The sequence below is a fragment of the Geotrypetes seraphini genome, chromosome 13 (genome assembly GCF_902459505.1).
Source record: "Geotrypetes seraphini chromosome 13, aGeoSer1.1, whole genome shotgun sequence".
Classification (NCBI taxonomy): domain Eukaryota; kingdom Metazoa; phylum Chordata; class Amphibia; order Gymnophiona; family Dermophiidae; genus Geotrypetes; species Geotrypetes seraphini.
This window is the reverse complement of record NC_047096.1, coordinates 54,084,333-54,111,371: the sequence shown is the minus strand read 5'-3', so window position 1 is coordinate 54,111,371 and position 27,039 is coordinate 54,084,333. Positions and strand designations below refer to the sequence as shown.

Here is a 27,039-nt window from a genome sequence, read left to right as displayed (position 1 = left end):
GACGGGTGCCAAACCCGCCCGTCCGGCAGGCAGCCGATTCCAGAATGGGCCCGGATTGGGCCAGCCATCCCAAAGCCCCACCCACAGGTGAGGCCAAGGCGCCTGGGCCAATCAGAATAGGCCCAGGAGCCTTAGGCCCCTCCTGTGGGCGGGGCCTTAGGCACATGGGTCCAACCCGGGCAGTTCGGGTAGAGGAGTGATGGCATCGCGGTAGGGGAGATGAGGCATCTCTCCTGCCGCGATGCTTGCGGTGGAGGGGTAGGCAGGTTGCGTTTTCTGCACTTAGACGTATTTTGACTTGGTCTAAGTCAAAAACGTATAAGTGCCAACTAGGCAACCTGCCTAAGGTTTTGGTTATGCCTGTTGTTGTAGGTCGGCCCCCTCCCGCCCACCGCCCACCCTTTCCCCTCCTCTAAGCACGCCTCTTTTCTCTCTGTGCGTCTAGAGGCAGGGGAAAGGCCTAAGTTGGTTTTACATATGTCTAAAAACCAGCTTTGGTTATGGATACTTGGATGATCAGGCATTTTGATTGTCCAAGTAGCCATTTAGGACACTTTTTAGACGTTTTTTTCTTTTGATTATGCCCCTCCACGTTCTTTTCATATACACAGAATAGATATACACCCTCGCCCAATATGGAATAATCACAAACTAAAAATAGAAATATGTAGACAAAAGTTAAACTGAACCGCCAAGAAACCAGACTCTGCATACAATGCAACACCACAACACCACAAAAACAGTAACACATGTCATCTAATACTGTGCAAAATATAAAGACAGTAGATGTAAATTTGAAAAAACTGATACATAACAATCATCACTTTACAAATTAACAAATAAAAATAAAACAAATAATAAGAAATAAGAAAATACCATTATATTGGATTAATCCCCGTATGCTCGGTCCCCATCCCCGCAAACCACCTGATTCCATCCACACAAGCCTTGAATTGTTTTATATTGAACTTATTATATTAAAGTATAAAAAGAAACAATATTCTGTACAATTGTCAATTTATAAATCAGCATCTTCTTCCCACTCTCTCTTCCCCATTTTCCTTCAGCATTCTTAGCCCATTCTCTCTCCACTTTCCTTCAGCGCACACACATATAAACAAGCAAGTAATTTTATATCATTTTCATTCTATTCATTCATAGAAATTAGAGTCTAAATAATGCCAGTCACATAACAAAACATGATTTTACAAAAATAATTCCCTCACAGTCAAGCCTGCAAGGATTACTAGATATCTTTCAGCAGCTCCCCTCTCTCCCTCCCCCTTACCTTTGTGGCCAAGTCAAAATGATCTACCAACAATAAAATTTTAAAAACACAAAGCACACTGTAAGCAGAGAAAATGTTAATTATCATTTATATTCCGCGGGTTTTCAAAGAGGTCAAGGCAGATGACTTTATGCAATGTCACCTCAGTAACAACTATACAAAAATAGACAAATATACCCCCTCCCTTTTTACTAAACTGCGATAGTGGTTTTTAGCGCAGGGAGCTGCGCTGAATGCCCCATGCTGCTCTCGACGCTCATAGGCTCCCTGCGCTAAAAACCGCTATTGCTATTTAGTAAAAGGGGGCCTTAGTGCAAAATATAGACAGCATATATAAATTCTCAAAACGGATACACTTTGATCACTAAATTGAAAATAAAATCATTTTTCCTACCTTTGGTAATTTCATCAGTCTCTGGTTGCACTTTATTCTTCTGACTGTGCATCCAATATTTCTTCCCTTCTTTCAGCCTCCTGTTTGCTTCCTCACCTCCAGACCTCATTCCCTCCCCCAATGTTTTATTTGTTTCATCCTGCCCCCTTCCTTCTTTCTCTCTCTATTCCCCCTTTCTTTCTGTATGTATGTCTTTCTCTCTCTGTCTGTGCCCCATTTCTTTCTTTCTTTCTTTCACCCTGCTCCCTTCTTTCTTTCTCTCTCCATGCCCCCTTTCTTTTTCTATGTCTGTCTTTCTTTCTCTCCGTATCCCATTTCTTTCTTTCTTTCACCCTGCTCCCTTCTTTCTTTCTCCATGCCCCCTTTCTTTCTCTATGTCTGTCTTTCTTTCTGTGCCCATTTCTTTCTTTCTTTCACCCTGCTCCCTTCTTTCTTTCTCTCTCCATGCCCCCTTTCTTTCTCTATGTCTGTCTTTCTTTCTCTCCGTGCCCCATTTCTTTCTTTCTTTCACCCTGCTTCCTTCTTTCTTTCTCTCTCCATGCCCCTTTTCTGTCTCTATGTCTGTCTTTTTCTCTCTCCGTGCCCCATTTTTTTCTTTCTTTCTTTGATTCATCCTGCCCCCTTTCTTTCTTTCTTTCTCCCTGCCCTCCCCCATACCACCGCCATTGGGAAACATGCTGCTGCCACCGCCCCCAGGGAAAGGCTGCCACTGCAGCCATCGGGAACAGGCCGATGCCGAGTTCTCCCTCCCTGCTTTTCTTCCCCGCGGGGCCAACCAACTCTCGCCACTCGACGTCAATTCTAATGTCGGAGAGGACGTTCTGGGCCAGCCAGGCAGCGATTGGCTGGCCCAGAACGTCTTCTCTGACATCAGAATTGACGTCGGGTGGCGAGAGTTGGTCGGCCCCGCGGGGAAGAAAAGCAAGGAGAACTCGGTGCCAGCTTGTTCCCGATGGCGGCAGTGGCAGACTATTCCCCGGTGGTGGCCAGTTGTGCACCCCCTTGGGGCATGCACGCGGGGCAGACCGCCCCCCCGCCCCACCTTGGTATGCCACTGTGTTTCTGTTTCTCTGGCGTTGTACTGCATGCAGTCTTGCATCTTATGGTTTCGTTTGTATATATTAGTACTTTTAGTTTGTGGTCTTGTATTTGCATAGGGGTTATCTGTGTTCTGGTAGGAATGAATGTTGAGAAGCATACAGTGTGCTTTAATTTGTGGTTAACCATTATGTGTTGTTAATAAGAATATATTGTGTGTGTATATATGAAAAATGAATGGAAAAAATGGTCTTACTCTTATGGGGTGGGATCTAGGGCAGAGCTTCTGAGTCCTCCCCCCCAAAAGAAAACAACAAACATACTCCCTATAAGGCTGTGTGCTCAGAATGAGCAGTGGGAGGGGCCTAAGGCACTGATTGGCTCACGCACTTAAGAAAAAGATCTAGGTGTAATCATAAGCAATATGCTGAAACCTTCCACCCAATGTACAACGGTGGCCAAAAAAACAAGATGCTGGGAATTATTAGGAAAGGGATGGTAAATAAGACTAAGAATATTAATAATAATAATAATAATAATAACTTTATTTTTGTTTACCGCAATACCACAAACAGTTCAGAGCGGTTTATAATGCAAGAGTCTGTACAATGCAAGAGTCTCTTAGCATCCTCACTTCAAAATTGTTTTAGACCTTACGCCTTTAATTGTATTCCTCTTCCTGGAAAAGTCCAGCTATCTTTTTGATGTACTAGGTCCAACGTCTTTAATTGTATTCCTCTTCCTGGAAATGTCCAGTTATCTTTTTGATGTAATCCGCTTAGAACTGCAAGGTACAGGCGGAAGAATATAAGCCATTAATGTAATGTAATGTAATACACAGCGAAGATACAATGCAGTTGAGCGCAGTTTACAATGCAGGGGACTGTACATATTCAGCATGGGTGTTTATACAGCAAAGATACAATGCAGATTTACAATGCATGAGCCTGAACATTTACAGCGGAGATATTTATACAGTGCAAGCGACTTAAGAACAAGATACAATGCAAGAGACTGTATATTCTAATGTTTCTGTATTGTTTATTAATTTATGTGTGTATTTTAGTAACCCGCTTAGATTGTTTGGATATGTGGGATATAAGTGTTTTAAATAAATAAATATAAACAGTATACAGAAAAACAAACAAACATTAATTATAAAAAATAAAAATGGCTAAATTGAATTAAGAATATTTTCTAAATAACCTTGTTATATAACAGTACTCTTAAAACTAATATACCACCCTTTTACTAATCTGAACTGCAGTAGAGTTTTTTTTACTGTGACCCACAGCGCTAAATGCTCCGATGCTCATAGAATTCCTATGAGCGTCAGAGCATTTAGCATTTTGGGCCATAGTAGAAACCTCTACTGTGGTTTAGTATAAGAGGGCCATGATTTGATATAATATATATATTTTTTATAAATCTTTATTAATTTTCAATTTGAGAACAGTGCATTAAATATATTCTTACAATTAACATCATAGACAGCATTTACAATCGATCAATGAATACAACAAAATATATTAACCCCCCCCCCTCCCTCCCTCTCTGGATGTGCAAATCAAATAGGAAATAAAGGCATAATCCAACTAATCACAGTTAATAAAATTCATCAATGGACCCCAAGTTAATTTAAATAGTTTATTATGACATGATATTTCTGAATTCATTTTTTCATATTTATAACATAAACATAAATTTTCCCACCAAAAGGAAAAATTAAGTCTGTCTCAATTTTTCCAGTTCTTGGTAATCATTTGCATGGCTATCCCAGTCATAATGATAAAGAGTCTGCTTTTATACCTTTCTAATTGAGGTTTAGTTGATAACAATGTCTCACAGATTACCACCTCATAGGACAACGGAATCGAAGATTCCAGTATCAAATTAATTTGTCCCCATATTGATTTCCAAAAATTGATTATCAAGGGACAATAGAACAACAGATGATCCAGTGTCACTATTTCAAGAAAACAGTGCCAGTATCTATTAGACTTTTGAACTGTCCAACTTTTGTAAATGAACTGGGGTCTAAAAAATTATATTTAACAAAAAGAACCAGGTTTGTCTCATAGATGCTGATGCTGTAGATCTCATTCTCCAAGTCCAAATCCGTGGCCATTGAGTAGCAGAAATTTATCCAAGTCCCAAATGCCATGAACAAGACCTTTTGGACATGGGAAGGGCCAGCATTGTGATGGATTGGTCACTCAGACATGGCAACAGAGAAGTGGGGCACCTTATAGGGCAATGCTATGAATTTCACAAAAAGGGTACCAGATAAACATCTCACCAGAACTCACTTATAGATTATGGTGAGCCCCCCAATAGCTGTTATGGCTGCAGGTGACACCTATATGGCAGTAGAGTAAGGTTTGGGGGGGTTTTGGTGGGCGCACATGTTCCACCATAAATGTAGTGGTTAGAGTGGCTTATGGGCCTGGGACCTGCTTTATATGGTTCACTAGCTCATCCCTAAGCTATTTAAGAGGACTGTGTGCAGCTCTACTAGGCTTTCCTATACTAGATGCAGATGTTCTGGAACCCCAGGTATGCACACTTTTTTTCCTATCTTTGCGGGGGGGGGGGGGGGGGGGGTGAGGCGATCAGTGAACACTAGGAGAGTGTTTCTGCAGTGATTATCTGGTCACTTTGGATACCTTTTAGGCACTTATACCTGTTTTTACATCATCTAAGTCACAACATATAAAAGCGCTGTCCAGGAAGTCTTGTAAAACCTTCAATTATCCCTGCAGGATGACTAATACCCCCTTTTATTAAACTATGATAACAGTTTTTAGCGCGGGGAGCAGCGTAAGGCATTCAGCGTGGCTCCGGTGCCAAAAACTGCTTGCGCAGTTTAATAAAAGGAGGCCTAAGCACTCTTCCAGATACACCCCTTTTAGTTTTAATAATAATAATAATAACTTTATTTTTCTATACCGCCATAGTCAGGCGACTTCTAGGCGGTTAACATAGTAAGAAGGCTGGACATTCAGCGAATTACAAGAGGTCTTAATGCAATACAATAATTCTGCATACAATACAATACAATGAGTCTGAATACAGTACAATATAGTACAATACAATGAGTCTAAATACAATACCATACAATGAGTCTAAATATTTTACAATAATCTAAATGGGAAACTTACGTTCTAATTAGAGTTCTATGGGTTAAGAATACCTGAATACTTTAGTACTAACATATTAATTGGAGTTCTATGGGTAGAGAATACCCAATACGTGAAAGGAACTTCTTGAGAGAAAGAAAGGTGATTACAGGGGGGAAGTTCTAGTGAGGGAGGGGACTGTTTTAGTCAATGAATTTGGCAAAAAGGGCGGTTTTGATCGATTTTCGGAATGCACTGTAAGTCAGAGGCCTAAAAAGGCATTCAGAGGCCTAAAAAGTCCCTGGATACGTCCAAAAATAGGTTTGATCATCAGCAGTTGGACGACCTGTTTTTTAGGTCATCCAAGCGCCAACTCGGGTGGGTTTTTAGACTTGTTTGTATTTTGATCATGAGCCCCATAGGTTACTGGAAAATTGTCTACCCTTCCTACTGGTAAAAGAGCTTCCTGTTTCCTTGAATTTGTATGGTTTGACAGAACCTATTATTTGCTTTGACAGCTGCTTGCCTTGGCTGTTGCAAGGGGGGACAAATAGAATTTTCCTGGGTGCCAAGTTGTAGATAGTGCCACAGTCTGTAAATAAAAGAATCCAAGTGGAAAGCAGTGACTGTTCAGTAGGTTATCTCTTATCTGTATGCAGCAGGCATTTGATTTTTGAGAGATTTACTATCATCCCTGGGCTGAGTATCCCTCTAGCCGTGGGGATTAGCAGTATAGACCCCCATTTTATCAAGCCGCATTATGGTTGGGTTGTTGTTTTTTTTTTTTTTACCACAGCGCAGTGTGGCTGACTTATCCTGCTGTCCACGAGAAGAACCTCTGTTAAAGGCAATTGTTTTATTTTTATTTCCCCATAGCTTTATGCGTCTCTTTCGCTAAGTGGCGCTGGAGACTGTTCTGCCTGCCTTTCCCTCCTCATTGGTCCGTTGCACGATCGACTTTCGCATGTTCCTCGACGCTTGCCGTCCGCGCTGAGCAAAGCGTGAGTGAGACCGGCACAGTCAGAGTCTCGAGTGCAGAACCAGCTGGAGGGGAGGTGGTCGGGTTCCAGCTTTACCAGCTATAAACCGAGCCCCGGACGAGGTGAGAAGAAGCGGGTAGGAAAGTGTTTAGGTGGCAGTAAACGAAGGCAGCGTCTCGTCTTGAGTTAAGGAGATGTTTTTTCATACCTATTTTTCGTGTTTGGCGAGTCAGGTATTTTGATTTTTTTTTTCTTTTTAGTAACTGTAAGCACCTATATCTTGAAATAATTCACTGAAGAATATAGATGAAAATGTGCCGCAAAGTTGCATGTTTTCTTTTCTATATAGTAGGGTTATAAATGTAAATTTGAAAGAGATGGGTGGTATCGCCCCATATCTCGCAGGGTTGATAATGTCCCGAAGATCTTAGTGGCTAATGAATAACGAATAATTTTTATATAGCTGAGTGGGGGCTAGATTTAATGAGAAGTGTTACCGCTTTACTTACGCTGACATGGTATTAATGTTCATTATATACTATAGGTCCTATTTTATGCAGTTAGATTTAATTCCTGTACTAATAATGATACTAATTAAGGCAGTAGCCCACTTTTGTAATCTGATCATTAGTAATTGATAAACTCACAAGCACAAACACATGAGTCCTTTTAATTTTTAAAAAGGTAAAAACATACACGAAGAAAAATTGGCTTAGGAAAACGCTTTTCCTTTAGGTTATGTTCTTTGTTCTTGGGGGGAAAAAAAACTTGGCTCACTCCCCTGGAAAATCAGGGATCCTATAAATTTAATAGGGAACTCTGGGCACCTTGGAGACTATCCTGTCAGACTTGTTTAGGGAGTGTGTTCCAAATATATATATATATATATATATATATATATATATGTGTGTGTGTACATCGGCATCTTGAGCAATGAACTGCAGGGAACTTTAGGGGTCAGTAGTAGAGAACGACACGGGAACCTATTTTTCCCTGCCGGAACCCTTTTCCTGTCCCATTCCTGCAAACTCTGTCCTCATCTACACAAGCCCCAAACACTTTAAAATCATATGTGTTTGAGGCCTGTGCGGTTAAGGCAGAGCTTACAGGAATGGAGTAGGGATAGGGACAACAATAAAACTTGTGGGAATGGGACAGGAAATTGAGTTCCTGTGGGGATGGGGAAAAATTTGTCCCCATGTCATTCTCTAGCCAGCAGCACTCAAGAAAAAGATCTAGGTATAAGTCGTAAGCAATATGCTTGAAACCTTCCATACAATGTGCAAGGATTGCCAAAAAAAAACCCCACAAGAAGATGCTGGGAATCATTAGGAAAGGAAGTAAATAAGACTATTATAATACTTCTTATTGCATCATGATGAATTCTCACCTTAAAGTATTGAATGACCAAAATGATAAAGTGGATGGAAGTGGAGCTTCTTTTGTATGTATGAGGAAAGACTAAAGAGGTTAGGGCTCTTCAGCTTGGAAAAGAGATGGCTGAGGGGCTATATATACGACTGAGGTCTACAAAATCCTGAGTGGTGTAGAATGAGTAAAAGTAAATCTTGTTTGTTTGATTTTTTTGCTCTTTAAAATTTTTATGAAGACTAGGGCACACTCAATAAAGTTCCATGGAAATACCTAATGGAGAAAATATCAATAAAAAATATGATGAATTTGTTTTTACAACAAATAGAAAAAAGAATAAAGCTAATTCCTTCAATATACATTATATAAATAAACTCATGACTTTATTGCTTTCTAGTCCATCTTTTATTTATTTATTTATGAATTTTCAAATTACATACCAAGTATACACTTGTACAGAAAGTGGGTTAGTCAAGATATTGCTTTCTTAAAAGTACATTACACCTTAACACTCCTAAGAACAGAAGAAATATACATTTTTTGGCTAACTCAACTCAAGTCCTCAATCTTTGAATCTAAGATTTCACATAAGTGAGACAAAAAAGAATATAAATATATATATTTAGGATGTGCTATACATAGAGCTGAGGTAGGAGTAACATATTAAAACTATGGAGCACTTAATTTTCCCCCTATCCAGTCGGGACAAGGCCAAAAAAGCAGTTAACTGTTGAGGTTCAAAGAAAACATATTTAACTGAGTGTTGGCAAATAATACACTTGCAAGGGTGTCTCAAATAGAATGTAGCCTCCAATGAAATGACCCATGGTCTCAAATGAAGAAATTCTCGACAACGTTTTTGATTTTCTCTTGAGAGATCAGAAAATATTTGAATTTTACATCCAAGAAACTCTGTCTGTTTACTTTTAAAGAAAAGCCATACTTTATCAATTGAGAGAGCTACAGTTAATATCATTGTGGAAGGTGTTTCTGTATCTTTATCTGCCTTTCCAGAATTTCCGATACATTCAATGGTGCTTGATCAGGTATTTGACTGTAATTGAGTCCCATTCTTATTTGGTAATTAATACACTTGAGAGAATGGGGGGTAAAGTTTCCTACGGGACTTGCAGAATTTCTACCAAGTATCTCCTAAGCATCTCCCTAGGAGTTACCGTTGTTAATCTAGGAAAATTAATAAGTCTCAGATGATTATTTCATGAATTATTCTCAAGCATTTCTAATTTCCTTCTAAGATTCACATTATCCTTAATTAGGGCCTCTTGCAGTTGTTTAGACAACAATAAGTCTTGGTCAAGCTTTTGAATTGAGGATTTTGAAATAGTCAGATCTTCTCTTAAACCCTTAAGCTCCTTAGTATGTTGAATCAATTTACCCTCTATATACTGGAAATTGGGGCTGATAGTCTTAGCAAAGTTTGTCACTAAGTCCCATAAAGACTCCAGGGTCACTTGTGCGGGCTTTTCCCAAATCGGAAACTTTTGTTGGGTGTAGAAATGCTCCCCCTCTGAAGACAGTTCTTGGCTTTGCTCCGTCTGGTTTATTCCACCTCCCGTTTCTGAAGAAGACCCTGATTATAAACGATCTGGAAATTGGCACGACAAGTGAAGTGATTAAATTTGCAGACGATACTAAGTTATTCAGAGTAGTGAAGACGCAGGAGGATTGCGAAGATCTGCAATGTGACATAAACACGCTTGAGAAATGGGCAGCAACATGGCAAATGAGGTTCAAAGTGGATAAGTGTAAGGTGAAGCATGTCGGTAACAGAAATCTTATACACGAATACAGAATGTCCGGGGCGGTACTTGGAGAGACCCCCCAGGAAAGAGACATAAGAACATAAGAACTGCCTTCTCCGGATCAGACCTTCGGTCCATCAAGTCCGGCGATCCGCACACGCGGAGGCCCTGCCAGGTGTACACCTGGCTTAATTTATAGTCCACCATATCCTTATATGCCTCTCTTAAGGAGATATGCATCTAGTTTGCTCTTGAAGCCTAGGACGGTCGATTCCGTCATAATCTCCTCTGGGAGGGCATTCCAGGTGTCAACCACTCTCTGAGTGAAGCAGAACCTCCTGACATTAGTCCTGAACCTGTCCCCCCTTAGCTTCATTACATGTCCTCTAGTCCGTGTCAAATTGGACAATGTAAATAATCTTCTCTGCTCTATTTTGTCGATTCCTTTCAGTATTTTGAAGGTCTCGATCATATCCCCACGCAGTCTCCTTTTCTCAAGGGAGAACAATCCTAGTGTTATAAGTCTGTCCTCGTATTCCAGTTTCTCCATACCCTTCACCAGTTTTGTTGCTCGTCTCTGCACCCTCTCCAGCAGTTTTATATCCTTCTTTAGGTAGGGAGACCAATGTTGGACGCAGTATTCCAAGTGTGGTCTGACCATTGCCCTATAAAGTGGCATTATAACTTTCTCCGATCTACTCGAGATTCCTTTCTTTATCATGCCCAACATTCTATTTGCCTTCTTTGCCGCTGCCGCGCATTGTGCCGACGGCTTCAGGGTCCTATCTATCAGTACACCCAGGTCCTTTTCTTGTTCACTCTTCCCCAGAGTTGCACCTGACATTGTATACTCGTATTCCTTATTTTTATTGCCTAAATGCATTACCTTGCATTTCTCCACATTGAACTTCATCTGCCATTTCTCCGCCCATGTTTCTAACCGACTTGGGAGTACTGGTTGACAAGTCGATGAAGCTGTCCGCACAATGTGCGGTGGCAGCGAAAAGGGTGAACAGAATGCTATGAATGATTAAGAAAGGGATCACAAACAGATCGGAGAAGGTTATCATGCTGCTGTACCGGGCCATGGTACGCCCTCACCTGGAATACTGTGTCCAGCACTGGTCGCTGTACATGAAGTAGGACACGATATTACTCGAAAGGGTCCAGAGAAGAGTGACTAAAATGGTTAAGGGGCTGGAGGAGTTGCCGTACAGCGAGAGATTAGAGAAACTGGGCCTCTTCTCCCTTGAAAAGAGGAGACTGAGAGGGGACATGATCGAAACATTCAAGATACTGAAGGAAATAGACTTAGTAGATAACGACAGGTTGTTCACCCTCTCCAAGGTAGGGAGAACGAGAGGGCACTCTCTCTAAAGTTAAAAGGGGATAGATTTTGTACAAACGTAAGGAAGTTCTTATTCACCCAGAGAGTAGTGGAAAACTAGAATGCTCTTCCGGAGGCTGTTATAGGGGAAAACACCCTCCAGGGATTCAAAACAAAGTTAGACAAGTTCCTGCTGAGCCGGAACATATGCAGGTAGGGCTGGTCTCAATTAGGGCTCTGGTCTTTGATCTAGGGGCCGCCGCGGGAGTAGACTGCTGGGCATTATGGACCGCTGGTCTGACCCAGTAGCGGCAATTCTTATGTTCTTATTCCCTGAACAGGGAGTTCTGCCTCCATGCTCTCCATTGTCATGCTGGCTGCCTCAGGAGAAAGGACCTCCCCCCAACTCCAGGGTATCCTCACCCCTTGGAGAACTGGTGATCTGAGGGTGCGGGGGTGGTGCTCATACGTCGGGGCTGAGGGTAGTATCCGGCCCAAGAGGAGCAACTCCAGTCTCGCCAGGCCCAGGCGCCCTCAGCGGGCTATCTTCTGACGTCAACGCTGCAACTCTTTGCATCTGCCGCACTAACTCCTCGATATTGCCAAAAGTCGGCATACCGGAGTGCCGCGAGGTGCCAGCAGCACTCCTGCCTCTCCTTTTTGACATTGAAGAAGATTTCAGGCTACAAAAGCTGCTAGCAAAGAAGAAAAAAGAACCCAGAGTAGAGTGGTTCAGATACGTACTTCTCAGCACATCTATGCAGCAGCCATCTTGGATCTGAGCCATGTCTTGAGGAAAGAGAAAATCTCTAAAACATAAAATATGAAATATCTTCAAGAAATCTAAGGATGATTAATCCTAGTTATAAACAGCACAATTACATTTCATTCTCCTTTCACATTATTTTTTCATGACTTAAGAAAATTCTCTTTTCATGTGCAGGAGTAAAACTGTGGAATGGTCTTGTTGGCCAGATTTGGAAATGTGGTGATAGGAGTTCATTCAGGAAACTGCTGAAAACACAATTATTTGTTGATGCATTTCTTTGAGCATTTGACCTATTGTAAGGATTGAATCATTATGCTTTTGCTTTTATCTGTTCTGACCTGTTTCAATATTTTATGTATTTACCGTAACTTTATTGTAAACCGTTTTGGAATAAAACGGTATAGAAATTTTAAAAATAAATAAATAATTATAAAGCATCCCAAAAAACAAAATATTTTCCCTGAAAGGTTACTAGACACAGGGATATATTAAGAAAAAAGTAGCTCCAGATTTCAAAGCTAAAAAAGTATTTTTGTCTGGGCTAAATAGCCCTGGAGACATCAGGAAAAACATTTATTTTAGCACCACAGAAACATTCATCTTTTTTTAAATAAAGAAGTTATTTATCTCCAAAGATTTATCATTCTCATTAGTTAAAGTAACTGATAGAGTGGATCTAGAGGTAACCGAGAATCTTCCAAGAAAGCTGTTGGGTCAGTTTCTGAAGTCACCAACTGGTTCACCTATAATTGATTTTAACTTGAGATTTATTTTTTTTTAAGACAAATAATAATAGTTGATAAACATAATGGTTCCAGCATTTGACACATTTAAAACCTCTGAGATACAGTACTTTCTTAAGATCTTAGATGTTAAATAAATGGAAGAGAAATTTAAAAAAGTAAATTACATATCCTACGTGCATTTTCAAACATTTTACAATTTGGAATAAAGAACAGTGAATGTTTATAGCAGATACTGAAGTAGCCTTTAGGGTTGCAACTTGTACATGTATATCTGAAACCTTTTTATCCAACACTTTAAAATTTGACAACATTACTAAATTTGTCAACAACTTCTTTAGAGAGAAAAGCAATTTGAGAAATGACCGATTGTAACATCCCTTCCAGTTAATTATTTTGATCCCAATTATCCTTCAAAGTCACTTCCTTTGCATCATCCTCTTTAGCAGACATGTTTGGGAATTCAGCTTTTTTAAAATTTCAATTTCAATTACATCAACGCATAAACTTTGACAGAAAAATAAAGTAACATTACAGCTAATTATACATTGGACATTAAACTTAAAAGCAAAAAATAAAGTTAAATCCTCCTCTTTATTTAGTCCTCTATAAAGAGAGGCAAGAAAGAAAACTCTTCCAGGAAAAGGAGAAAATACGATCAGTTAAAGGAGAAACAGAGCAGATCAATTCAGCGCTAATTACAGACCTGCATTACATTACATTTTCCTGAGATGCAAATGAAATCCCCTTCCCTTCCAGAAAGAAACACAGTTGAGCTGGATCATTAAAAATATATCTGTTATCCTGATAGGAAATAAAACATTTATCCAGAAATCTTAATTGAAACAAAGCACCCAAATATATGATAGAAACTCTAGTCTCCTGGCTTGAGTCCATTTTGAGACATCTGGAAAAATATATACTCTTTCTCCTAAATAGGAGATTTGCTTCAGATTATAATACAACTTCAAGACATCTCTTTATCTTGATGAAATACAAAAGAAACCAATAATGCAGCAGATTATTGAATTTGTAAGGATGGTTGCATGCTACATGATGGAAGTGGGGGGGGGGGGAGAGGGAGGGGATTAGTTCATGCACATATAAGAGAATTTGGTTTGCATTTCTGTATAATATTTCTGGCACCTTTTTTGGAAATACTTAATAAATATATTTAAACATCAAAAAGACACCAATAATGTAGCTCAACCCGCCAGTTCTATGTCTGATTATTCCAGTAAAGCTGATACTTCTATTTCTTCACCAATTTCCTTCATATCTTTTAGGGCTCTTTTTACTAAGCAGCGATAGCGTTTTTAGCGCGCGCAGAATATTAGCGCGTGCTAAACCCGCTCTATGCGGCTAGAACTAACGCCAGCTCAATAGTGGCGTTAGCGTCTTTTCTAAATTTTCAGTTTTTCTTAGACTTAAAGCTTTGTCCATAACTTGCTGTTTCATTACACTTTTCATCTCAAAAGGTAGATTTCTCAGTTTCCCCTATTTTCTCGTATGTTTATGAGTCTTAAGTTGTGCATTTTTTTGTTGAAATATTTAGAATTAATGATATGAAGTTAGTACATACCAAATGAAGATTTCAGTTAGAGAATGACACGGTGGCGGTTACCCGCGGCTAGCCGCGTTTAGCCGCAGGTAACCCGCCGAAACGGGGAAAGAAAAGTAGCAGTCGCTGCGGGGACGGGGACAAGGCCATTCACTGCCCCGTGGAACGGTAAATGGTCTTGTCTCTGCAGTGAGACATCAAGGATTGCGCGGTCCCTGCAGCCCCTGCCCGCCCGATGGATCTTAGCCAGCTTCCTCCCTTCACCTCACCTTAGTTTGCAGGTTTTTCTTTTCAGCGACCTGCATGCTTTCAAAGAGACGTGCACATGCGGCTGCTCAGTGTTCAATCTTCTGCTCTGACGTAACCGGAAACAGGAAGTTGCAGCAGAGCAGAAGATTGAACAGTGAGCAGCCAGTGACAGGCAGGTTCCGGCCAGGGAGGCCGACGGAATCAGGTCAAGCGCCCCAAGGAAAATGGCCTCGTTGGTGTGAGAGTGACGGGCCCCCCCTACCCCCATGGATCCGCCGCCCCCTCCCCAGAAGAATGCCTACGCCCGGCTCGTGCAGCAGCACCACAGCCCCCGCTTCAGGTTCTTCTTGAATCCTTCGCCGACATAATGGACCTGCACGAGGGCGCCCCGAAGGAGGAGCCGGACGCGGCCCCCAGCAAAGGCCCTGCGCCTGCCAAAAGGAGAGGAGAGGACGAGTCGAGGAAAGCCGGGCTGCTCATCGTCATCGACGCTTCGGGCAGCAGAGTTGTGTTCAGTTGCGCAAACGAAGAGGAGGGCAGCAAAGTGCAACTGAGAAGAAAGAGGGCAGGTTGGCCAAGGAGCAGCCTCACCCCGCTTCCTTGCTCTCTAGTCCAATTCAAGGTGAGGCTTTTGGCCCCTTCCTTCTGCGCTGGCAAGACTAGGCATGAGAAATCAGTGCTAGGAAGTAGAGAGTGGGGGGAAATGATGGTTTTTTTTTTTATTCAAAGTTTTCATCATGTATCATTTTACAACAATAAGAAAGAAATGATTTTCACATAGAAATTAAAGTTTAAACATGAGATAACCAAATCTTATCCCAGGTCAAGCAGGCAGCATATTCTCACATGTGGGTGACGTCATCTACGGAGCCCCGGCGCGGACAGCTTTTCAAGCAAACTTGAAAGAAGTTTCAAGTTTGCTATGCTGCACCACGCATATGCATGCCTTCTTGCCCACTAGAGGGCGCATCCCCACCTCGTGGTCCTCAGTTCTGTTTTTTCTGCGGAGCCAGAAGCCCTGTTCGTTTTGTGCTCCGTGCATTTTGGCCTTCTGTCACCGCGACTGATCGTTTTTTCTCGGTCGCTGTGCTTGTGTTTTTATTTTCTTCATTTGCGTGTGCGTATTGTACAAAAAAAAAAAAGTTTTTTCGTTCAGCTCCGGGGGCTCCCGGGAGTGGCGGCAGCGGGACCTTGTTCGTTCCCGGCCCGTTTTTTGATTCATGTCCCGTCCCTTGACGGGCTTTAAAAAATGAACCCGGTGTGATCGGTTGCTTTCCATAACCGATCCCCACCGGTGGTGCTTGCTTTGCCTGGGTCCCGAGCATCCGACTGACTCCTGCACTCGGTGCTCTACTTTTCAGCCGAGAGCTCTCCGCCGCCGTCGCGCTTGAATGGCGGAGCTCTTTGCTGTGGACCCCGCGGCGGGGAAGGCCTCAACGTCAGCCTCGGCTTCGGCCCCGGCCTTGACCTCGGCCTCGACTCCCTCGACCTCGCCGCGTCAGCCTTCCTCGTCGAAGCCGGCGTCCTCGACCCCGAAGTCCTCACTTCCTTCTTCTGTTCCAGGGTCATCCAAGAAGCCATCCTCAGGCTCTTCGACGGGGGCGGGTGGGTCGTCTTTGGCTCCACCCCGAGCGTCGAAGGCGGGTGCCCCGCGGGAATACTCGAGACCGAGGTCGCCCTCGAGGGAGCAACACCCGGCCCCGGACTTACCGTCCATGTTTGCCGTGCCTGTGTTTCAGGACTTGCTCCGGGCGCTTATTGCCTCGGAGCTGTCCGGCGCCCTCGCGCATCTGCAGCCGGCTTCCGCCTCGACGGCTTCGGCCTCGGCGGCTCGGTCTCGGTGGCCTCAGTCTCGGCCCCGGCCTCGACCCCCGGGGTAGTCCCGGCCTCGAACCCGTCCTTGCCCTCGACCTCGGTTGTAGACCAGCCTGAGCGGAGTGTGCGGCCTCGGGACAAGGTACGTCGGATTTCCTCCACCTCTTCCTCGTCGAGGTCCTCCCGGGGCTCATCGCCCTCGGGTCCGCCTCGGGCGAAGCGTCGGGCGAGAAAGCCCAAACGCCTTCGGGGCTCTCCTCAGCGACGCGGTCGCTCCTCGCCGACCTGGAAGGAGACCCTTCGCGTCTCGGAGCTCCACCTCGATAATCCGAGGCTTTTCCGTTCTTCCGAGGGTGGGTTATCGAGGGACCCCTCGCCGAAGGGGAGGGAGCTTGCCTCGGTGCCTCGTACCCCGGGGACTTCCCTCAGGGGGTCCTCGGGGCAACGGAGGTCTCCGACCCCAACGAAGTCCTTGGGTGTGGCTTCCTGGGGCTCGGAGTCTGGCACTGGTAGACCCCGGTATTCCCATGAGGCTTCCTTTTTGGCGGAGCGGGCCTCTCGTTCTCCCTCCCCGTCTTCCAGGCCCTCATCCTTTTCGAGATTTGTTTTGGACATGGGGAGGGCATTGGATCTCGACCTTTTGTCGGGATCTCAATACACTAAAGAATTTTTGGAGGAGCAAGATCTGCCATCTCCTCTGCGAGAGTCTCCGCATCTGCCTTTGAACAAGGTGCTTCACCAGATGTTTCTGAGGAACTTGGACTCCCCTCTGACCGTCACGGCGGTTCCTTCTAAAATGGAGTCGAAATACCGTACGATCCCCTGTAAGGGGTTCGAGAAGGCGCAGTTGTCCCACCAATCTTTGTTGGTCGAGTCGGCGTTGAAAAAATTGCAGCCTTCTCGGGTCTCTGCTGCGGTCCCGCCTGGGCGGGAGGGGCGGACCCTGGACAAGTTTGGTCGTCGCCTCTACCACAACTCGATAATGGCAAACAGGGTCCTTAATTATGCCTTCACCTTTTCATCCTATTTGCGGCACATGGTGAAGGCGATGCCCCGTTATCACGGGGTCATGCTGGATTCCCATAAGAGGGACTTTGGCAAGTTTATGGACTCCTTGTCTCAACTGCGTCTGTACCTTTTCCATGCTATTTACGATGCTTTTGAGTTGTCCTCCCGGGTCGCTGCATTTGCAGTGGCCATGCGCCGTCTCGCGTGGCTCCGCACGGTTGATATGGACCCGAATTTGCAGGAGCGCATGGCCAATTTGCCATGTGTAGGCTCTGAATTGTTTGATGAATCTCTTGAGGCGGCGACCAAACGCCTGTCGGAACACGAGCGCTCCATCGCCTCTTTGGTCCGTCCCAAACCCCGGGTGGCGACTCCGAAGCCGTTCAGACCGCCACCGCGCCGCTACCCACAAAAGTCGACGCCGGCGTTTTCCAGGCCTCCACCTCGGTGTCCCCCTCAGCAGGGCAGAGCGCCCAACCAGAAGCCTCAGGCGCAAGGGGCGTCTAAGCCCGCGCCGTCTTTTTGACGTGCTGCGCGGAAGGGGGCAGGCCCCCTCCGCACTGACGCCGAACCCACTTCCCATCGGGGGCTGATTACGGGCCTTTCATTCAGCCTGGGTTCAGATTACTTCGGACGCTTGGGTGCTCCGTGTTATCTCTGAAGGTTACTCTCTCAACTTCTTGACGCCGACGCCGGAAAGCCCGCCGGACGCGGCTCCTTCCAATCGGAACCAGCTTCCTCTTCTCCTTTCGGAAGCCAGGGCCTTGTTGAGACTTCGGGCGGTGGAGCCGGTGCCCCCCTCACAACGGGGACGGGGGGTTTACTCCCGTTATTTTTTGGTCCCAAAAAAGACCGGGGACTTGCGCCCCATTTTGGACCTCCGGAAGCTCAACAAGTTCCTGGTCCGAGAGAAGTTCCTTATGTTGTCACTTCCGGTTTTGTACCCTCTGTTGGAAGCAGGGGATTGGATGTGCTCCCTGCACCTGAAGGAGGCTTACACCCATGTTCCGGTGTATCCCGCCTTCCGCAAGTTTCTTCGATTCCAGGTGGGAGAGTTGCACCTTCAGTATCGGGTCCTCCCCTTTGGGCTGGCTTCGTCCCCTCGAGTCTTCACGAAGTGTATGGTGGTGGTCGCGGCGGCCCTGCGATCTCAGGGTCTACAGGTCTTTCCCTACCTGGACGATTGGCTGATCAAGGCTCCTTCCAGGGAGGGGGTTATCTCAGCGACCCGACAGACTATCATCTTCCTTCAACGTCTGGGGTTCGAAGTGAACTTTCCCAAGTCTCAGTTGTGCCCGGCTCAATCCCTTCAGTTTATCGGGGCCGTGCTGGACACGGTTTGCCTACGGGCGTTCCTCCCGTCTCCACGGTTGGAGGCCCTGCTTCGCCTGAGTTCCCAAATTTCGCTGCAGACTTCGGTGTCGGCACAGCGTTTTATGGTTCTACTCGGCCATATGGCGTCGACGGTGCATGTCACACCGTTCGCCCGCTTGCACCTGAGGCTTCCTCAGTGGACTCTGGCCTCCCAGTGGCGTCAGGATCGGGACCCGCTCTCCTTGCCTGTAGCAGTGACTCCTTCCTTGAGACGCTCGCTCCGTTGGTGGACCAACTCTTCCAATCTTTCCGGGGGTTTGCTCTTTCTCGTCCCTCCGCATCGCAAGGTCCTGACCACGGACTCTTCGGAGTACGCGTGGGGGGCTCATCTCGACGGGCTGCGGACTCAAGGTCTATGGTCAGCGGAGGACCGTCTTTGTCACATCAATGTGCTGGAGCTTCGTGCCATTTTTCTGGCAGCTCGAGCGTTCTGCCACTTGCTGCACGATCAGGTAGTCCTCGTGCGGACCGACAACCAAGTGGCAATGTACTATGTGAACAAGCAAGGGGGGACGGGCTCTTGGTCCCTGTGCTGGGAAGCTCTGCGCCTTTGGGAATGGGCGGTCTCCCAGAACATCTTCCTTCAGGTGGTTTACATTCAGGGAGAGAAGAATTGTCTGGCCGACAAACTGAGTCGTCTTCTCCAGCCGCACGAGTGGTCGCTGAACTCCCGAGTTCTGCACGAGGTCTTCGACCGCTGGGGGACGCCTCAGGTGGATCTGTTTGCCTCCCCTGAGAATCACAAACTGCCCCTCTATTGTTCTCGGATGTACTCCCAGGACCGTCTTGAGGCCGATGCCTTTCTTCTCGATTGGGGAGGGAGGTTCCTTTACGCGTTTCCTCCTTTCCCTCTGATCTTGAGGATGTTGGTTCATCTCAAATCGTCCAGAGCCACTATGATTCTCATTGCGCCTCGTTGGCCTCGTCAACACTGGTTCTCCCTGCTCCTTCAACTCAGTGTCAGGGAGCCTCTGCTTCTGCCTGTTTTTCCCTCTCTGCTGTCTCAGAGTCGGGGTTCGCTGTTGCATCCCAATCTTCAGTCCTTACATCTGACGGCTTGGTTCCTTTCCCCTTGACTTCGGTTTCTGTTTCTCAGTCTGTCAGGGAGGTTTTGGAAGCCTCGCGCAAGGTCTCAACTCGGCTTTGTTATTCCCAGAAGTGGACCAGGTTTTCATCCTGGTGTTCCTCGCACCATCTAGATCCGAGTTCGGTTCCGGTGTCTTCGGTTCTGGAATATTTGTTGCATTTGTCCAAGTCTGGGCTGAAGACGACTTCCATTCGAGTGCATCTTAGTGCTATTGCTGCTTTCCATCGGCATCTTGAGGGTCGGTCTCTCTCTCTTCATTCTCTGGTGACTCGTTTCATGCGGGGTCTTGTGAATGTTCATCCCCCTCTGAAACCTCCTCCTGTGGTTTGGGATCTTAATGTGGTTTTGGCTCAGCTGATGAAGCCTCCTTTTGAGCCTATTGACAAATCTCATCTTAAGTTTCTCACTTGGAAGGTGGTCTTTCTGATTGCACTCACCTCAGCTAGGCGGGTTAGTGAGTTGCAGGCTTTGGTTGCGGACCCACCTTTTACTGTGCTCCATCATGACAAGGTGGTTCTTCGCACCCATCCTAAATTTTTGCCAAAGGTGGTGTCTGATTTCCACCTCAATCAGTCCATTGTTCTTCCGGTGTTCTTCCCGAAGCCCCACTCGCATCCGGGCGAGATGGCGCTTCACACGCTGGACTGTAAGAGGGCGTTGGCTTTTTATCTTCAACGCACTCAGTCTCATCGGAAGGTTCCTCAATTATTTTTGTCCTTCAACCCTAATCAGTTGGGACATCCTGTTTCCAAGCGCACCTTGTCCAACTGGTTGGCTGCTTGTATTTCTTTTTGCTACGCTCAGGCTGGTCTCGCGCTGCATGGTCGGGTCACGGGACATAAGGTCCGAGCGACGGCAGCTTCTGTTGCTTTCCTCTGGTCTACTCCAGTGGAGGACATCTGCAAGGCTGCCACTTGGTCTTCGGTTCATACTTTCACCTCCCACTACTGTCTGGATACGTTGTCCAGAAGCGACGGCCGGTTTGGCCAGTCGGTTTTGCGTAATCTGTTTTCCTAATTTGCCATCCTCCCACCTGCCCTTTTTTGGTTGGCTTGGAGGTCACCCACATGTGAGAATATGCTGCCTGCTTGTCCTGGGATAAAGCACAGTTACTTACCGTAACAGGTGTTATCCAGGGACAGCAGGCAGATATTCTCACAACCCGCCCTCCTCCCCGGGGATGGCTTCTTTGCTGGCTATGGAACTGAGGACCATGAGGTGGGGATGCGCCCTCTAGTGGGCAAGAAGGCATGCACATGCGTGGTGCAGCATAGCAAACTTGAAACTTCTTTCAAGTTTGCTTGAAAAGCTGTCTGTGCCGGGGCTCCGTAGATGACGTCACCCACATGTGAGAATATCTGCCTGCTGTCCCTGGATAACACCTGTTACGGTAAGTAACTGTGCTATTTCCTCAAGCCCACATTAATGGGAGAATATATCTTAGTTAAACAGATACATCTATTATATAATCTAGATCAAAAAGATCAAACAAATTATGGTGCTTACATACTAAACTCCAATACTAAGTCAGATATCAGCCTTACTAGTTTCATGAAGTTGTAAAAATTATTCCAAATGAGTGGAGTCCCAATACACATATTCACATTCTTTAAATTTAACTAAGCATTTACATGGAAACTTCAAATAAAATGTGGCTCCTAAAGCCAACACCCTTGGTTTCAAAGCTAAAAAAGCTTTTCTTCTCAATTGTGTGGTATGGGCCACATCTGGGAAAATCAACACATTATCTCCACAAAATTTCATTAGCTTATTCTGAAAATAAGCTTTCATTATTAAGGATTTATCTATCTCTGTAACACAAGTTATTAAAAGAGTAGATCTAGTTTGGATTAAATCTTGAGAGTCTTCTAGAAAACCCGTTAAATCAAACTCCATTTGCTCCAACTGTTCTACTCCCATAGCCAAAGGACTCTTTTTTTCTCTGTGGAATATAATATAAATTTGTTAAGGGCAATTCCTCTGCGTTTGCCAATCCCAATACTTCTTTAAAATATTTCCGAATTAATATTTCTGGAGACAATTTGTGTTTTGGGAAAATTGACCAAATGTAGATTTTTTGCCCTTAAACTATTTTCCATTTTCTAAAATTTTAAGTGAGTAATGTGAAAATCTTTAACAGCTGTTGAAGATACGGCTTGGAGTGTAGCCACTTGAGACTCTGTTATTTTAACCCGTTTTTCAATAATCTTCAAATTGGAATCAACATTTTCCATCTTACTAACAACATCCTGTGAAAATTTAACATTCTGATCCATTACTGACCTCAATAAACCCTCCACTCTTGTATTAATATGCCATAGATCTTTCAAGGAAACTTCCTGTGGCTCTTTCTGGGTTTTTCTGACAGACATAGCCTCATCCTGAAAGGATAAGGCTTTAGGTATCTCTCCATAAACTAATGGAGAAGATACTTGTTGGTCAGGTACTCCCACAAGTTGAGAACTGGAACCCTTCTTAGATTCCAAACCAACAGTACTTATAGGTGGAGGAGGCGGAGTTCTTTCTAGGGGACTCAAAGATGCTCCTGATAGAGAGTCGGCACCTCGGCTATGGCCCGAGACATTGGTTGGCATGAAATGCTTATCTATGGGACCCGTTATAATAGGTGTAGAGACCTTGGCTTTCCCCTTTCTTTTGCCCATGATAAATAATAATACAAACAGTTATATAACTCACTGTTTCCCACTGTCTCCCAGTGTCTCCAAGGGGCTCCCAAGGGGCATGACCTGCCCCTTAGGGCACGCCCCTTGGCCACGCCCTGCGGCCGAGCGCCGCAGTCTCGGCGTCCTTTTCACTCACGAGTGAAGGACCCGGATGACGTCGATGTAGCTGTCTCCTCGGATGCCCGTAGGAACTCAGCTCCCGATGTCTCCTGGCTCTAGCTGTAAAATGAGCACTGCTATCCAAGGCAAATAAGTCTCCTCTAATAGGGGCTGCGGGGACCACGCGATCCTTGATGCCTCACTGCGGAGACAAGACCATTCACCGCTCCACGGGGCGGTGAATGGCCTTGTCCCCGTCCCCGCAGCGACTGCTACTTTTCTTTCCCCGTTTCGGCGGGTTACCCGCGGCTAAACGCGGCTAGCCGTGGGTAACTGCCACCGTGTCATTCTCTAGTTCATACCTTCACCTCTCGCTACTGTTTGGATGCCTTTTCCAGGCGCGACGGCCAGTTTGGCCAGTCGGTTTTACGTAATCTGTTTTTCTGATTTGCCAACTTTCCCTCCGTCCCTTTTTGGTTAGCTTGGAGGTCACCCACATGTAGAGAATATGCTGCCTGCTTGTCCTGGGATAAAGCACAGTTACTTACCGTAACAGGTGTTATCCAAGGACAGCAGGCAGATATTCTCGCAACCCACCCACCTCCCCGAGGTTGGCTTCTTTGCTTGCTATCTGAACTGAAGACCACGAGGAGGGGATGCGCCCTCTAGTGGAGCAGGCATGCATGCATGGGCAGTGCTAGCAAACTTGAGATCTTCAATCAAATTTGCTTGAAAAGCTTTCCGCGACGAGGCTCCGTGGATGACGTTACCCACATGTAGAGAATATCTGCCTGCTGTCCCTGGATAACACCTCTTACGGTAAGTAACTGTGCTTTTCCCCACCACCAAATTTCCTCATCCCACCCAGCTACTTTTTCATGCCACCCGGCTGGAAAAAATTTCTGGGGAGAACACTGTATAATTAACTTCCTCAGTTAGAAATCTATGCAGTTCAGGCCATTGCTGTGCTGTTTCACTACTGACATCACAAAAGATAATGTGAACTTTGCACATAGCATGAGCAATTAAAGAAAGGGCTCGGAACAGAAGAAAATGATCAGTTGACTCTTTTTGTTTTACAAAAAAATGTAAATGCAGAAAAAAAGGAAATGAGAAATAAGATCTAGCCATAAAGCATGAAGAGGAAATAGTAGTAATATATGATGACATCTGGGAATATTTGATCACATGGATGGAGCAAGAGAATATTTTTCCAGTGACGTGTAGAATGCAGGTTGTAAGCATGACAGAACAGGTAAGACTCTTGAAAAAGAGTGCAGGCCAGGCAAGATGTTTTGAGTTGGTAGTCAGAAATAAATTGGTGAAGGAAATTGCAAGGAGCACAGTTGAATGAACCCCTACAGTTATGTGAAAAAATTAGGACACCCCATGAAATAATCAGTTCATTCTTAAGAAATGTTCACATATTGCTGTCAAATTTTTTTTTTTATTATTTATCTCTGGAAAAAAAAGCGATGTAATTGCAGGTAAACAACAAAACTTTTACTTGATTTACTCATGCTACATACATGATCCACACTAGTGCTGCCCGATTCAGGAAAATTTTTCAATTCGATTCAGCCTATTGAATGGAATTTTCGATTCGATTCAATTTTCCTGCCCAATTGGGTGTTTTATTTTTTTTTCTTTGATATCCTAGTGGGTTTATTTTATAGCTTCTTCACCCCCTTTGCCCTCACCTACCCATACTGGCGCTGAAGTGTAAACAAAATAAACAAACAAAAAAGACTTTTCCTCTCTCTGTTAAATCCTAGCTCACATTTGCGGTCTAACACCAGTTCTGGCAGGATACACATTTCAAATCTGACATATTATAATCACAAAACAGAAAATAAAATGATTATTTCTACCTTTTGCTGTCTGATCATTATTCAAATCATGTTGGTCCCAGGCTCTGGTTGTCTTCTGATAACTCGCTTCTTTCTCCGTGCTAACCATCCATCTTCCATCTGTGTCCTCCCCTTCCATTTCCATTCCCCTAGTCTGGCATCTGTCTCCTTCCCCCCCTATGCCCTGACATCTCTCCCTCCATTGTCTAGTATCGTCTTTCCTTTCCCTCCCTCTCATGGTCTTGGCATCTCTCTTTCCCTTCTTGGTCTTCCTTCTCCCTCTCTCCCCAATTGGGTGCAGCAGCAGCATTTCTCTTCCCCCTTCCCCTCTCACTCTCCTCCACTGCTCTTCCCCCTTCCCCTCTCCTCCTCCACTGCTCTCCCATCAGTCCTGCTGCATCTTTCCCTCTTCCATTTTAAGTCCAGCAGCACTCTCCTCTGTTCCCAATCCAGCAGCACCTCTCTCTCTCACCTCCCTCCACCACTCAGCTCCAACAGTACCTCTCTCTCCCCTCCTCTCTACTTCCGTTTCCCCCACCAACTAGCTGCAGCACCTCTCCTCTTCGACTAGCAGGGCTCCTCTCCCTTCCCTTTCCCTCTGACTAGAAGCAGTACCTTACCCACTCGCCTCCCAGGTCTAGCAGCACCACTCCCTCCTCGCCTCCTATCAGCACCCCTCTCTCTTGTCTCCCAGGTCCATCGGCACCACACTCCCCTCCCGATTAACAGGTTCTCATCAGCTTGTGAATTCCCCAGTCTGACTCGGCACAGCCTGATGTTCTGTGTTTGACTCCGGCTAAAGAAAGTAAAAAAGACCCCCCCAAAAAACCAGGCGATTTTTCAAACCCACCCAGTAAAACTAGCCTGGATTAGCAGCTGCACCGTTCTCTCCTTCTGTAGCTTTAGTGAGTCAATTCCCTTCTGCAGCCTCAGGGGCTCTGCTAGGCCGTCCCGCCTCCGAGGAAGAAGGAAGTTGCATCATCGGAGGCGGGACGGCCTAGCAGAGGCCCTGAGGCTGCAGAAGGGACTTGACTTGCTAAAGCTACAGAAGGAGAGAGTGTGATAGGACAGAGTACGGTATTGGTTTTCAAGAAGGGATTGGACAATTTTCTGAACGAAAAGGGGATAGAGGGGTATAGATAGAGGATTACTACACAGGTCCTGGACCTGTTGGGCCACCGCGTGAGCAGACTGCTGGGCATGATGGACCTCTGGTCTGACCCAGCGGAGGCACTGCTTATGTTTTTATGCAGCTGCTAATCCAGGCTAGTGTTACGGGGAGGGTTTGAAAAATCGCCTAGTTTTTCAGGGTTTTTTTTTCTTTTTTACTTTCTTTAGCCGGAGTCAAACACAGAACGTCAGGCTGTGCTGAGTCAGGCCGGGGAATCCACAAGCCGGTGAGAGAGTTTAAAAAAAAAAAAAGTTTTGAGTGGCGGCATCGGCACAGCATGATTCGTGATCGCGATGACAGCTGGGCACAGGGAGGAGGGTTGGGCCCCGAATCGGAGAGGCTAATTTTTAAAAAATACACATTGATTTGAATTGATTCACCCAAAGTGAATTGGTGAATCGATTTGAATTGGAAATCGGGCAGCACTAATCCACACTTTATACATGTACAAAGTTTTATAGAATGGACATAGCAGTGCAAATGGACACTACTTTTGGGTCCTCAGTGTTAAGGGCAGGCTCACTGTCCCACCCTAGATTCAAGGGACTGTGTGTGTACCAGAAACGAAGATTAGGTTCTTACCTCGATATGCAATGCTCCATTCACTGGACTCGTAGCAAAGAATATAAAGCATCTTCAACATGTAATCATACTTCAACAGCAATCATACTTCTAAAGAGCCTTAATTTCCACGACCCCGTCTCCAGGCTTTGTCATCAACCAACTGGTTATCCATAGCCAAACAATGCATCTTTTAAGTGCTTTTTGCTGGCATACAAGTCCTTGCATAACATGGCGCCTGATTATATCTCAGCTAAGCTTCCCCCATATGTCCCAAGCAGGCCGCTGTGCTCTCAGTAGGAAATACCCCCTGTTTGTGCCCTTCAACTCCAGAATGCCAGATGGCGATCCTACTCCCATTTCATGCCAAGCCACTGGAATCAACTGTCCCCACAGATCAGATCTCTCAAAGGGCTTCTGAACTTTAGAAAAGCAATAAAAACTTACCTCTTCACGTAGCCCCTTAGCCCAGTGCCCGTATGATTAAAAAAGAAATATATACTGAATATATGTTGAACCAGATCCTCTATATATGTCAAGTTAGGATGAACTCATTGTATTATAAGTATAGCAAAATGTAACCAGTTTGACCATGTATTATGTATGTTAACCTGTAACCTGTTCTGACCTCATTGGGGAGAACGAGATATAAAACAAATTTAAATAAATAAAATCATCGTCTTTCTAGTAACAGGGCATACGAGTCCTGACACCCCGTCCTGTCAGTTAATGATTTGCCTGCTCATTGTCTCTGATAAGTATGTCAGTCCAGGAATTAAGCTCCTAAT

At 45.0% G+C, this 27,039-nt stretch overlaps 1 protein-coding gene across 7 annotated transcripts in view; it reads left to right on the top strand.

Moving 5' to 3' along the window:
- The first annotated feature begins 6,732 nt into the window (after window positions 1-6,732).
- The window catches only part of FAM118B (family with sequence similarity 118 member B), an 80,294-nt gene continuing 59,987 nt past the window's right edge, over window positions 6,733-27,039 (top strand). For 6 of the 7 annotated variants that reach the window (XR_004536804.1, XM_033918508.1, XM_033918504.1 and 3 more), the window contains exon 1: window positions 6,931-7,052. Coding sequence is in view for 5 of the 7 variants with exons in the window: in XM_033918508.1 (XP_033774399.1) it covers window positions 7,014-7,052 (39 nt within the window). In the remaining 2 variants the exon portion in view is untranslated. Of the gene's footprint in view, window positions 7,053-27,039 lie in introns of all 7 variants that reach the window. The other variant, XM_033918507.1, reaches the window with a different exon arrangement.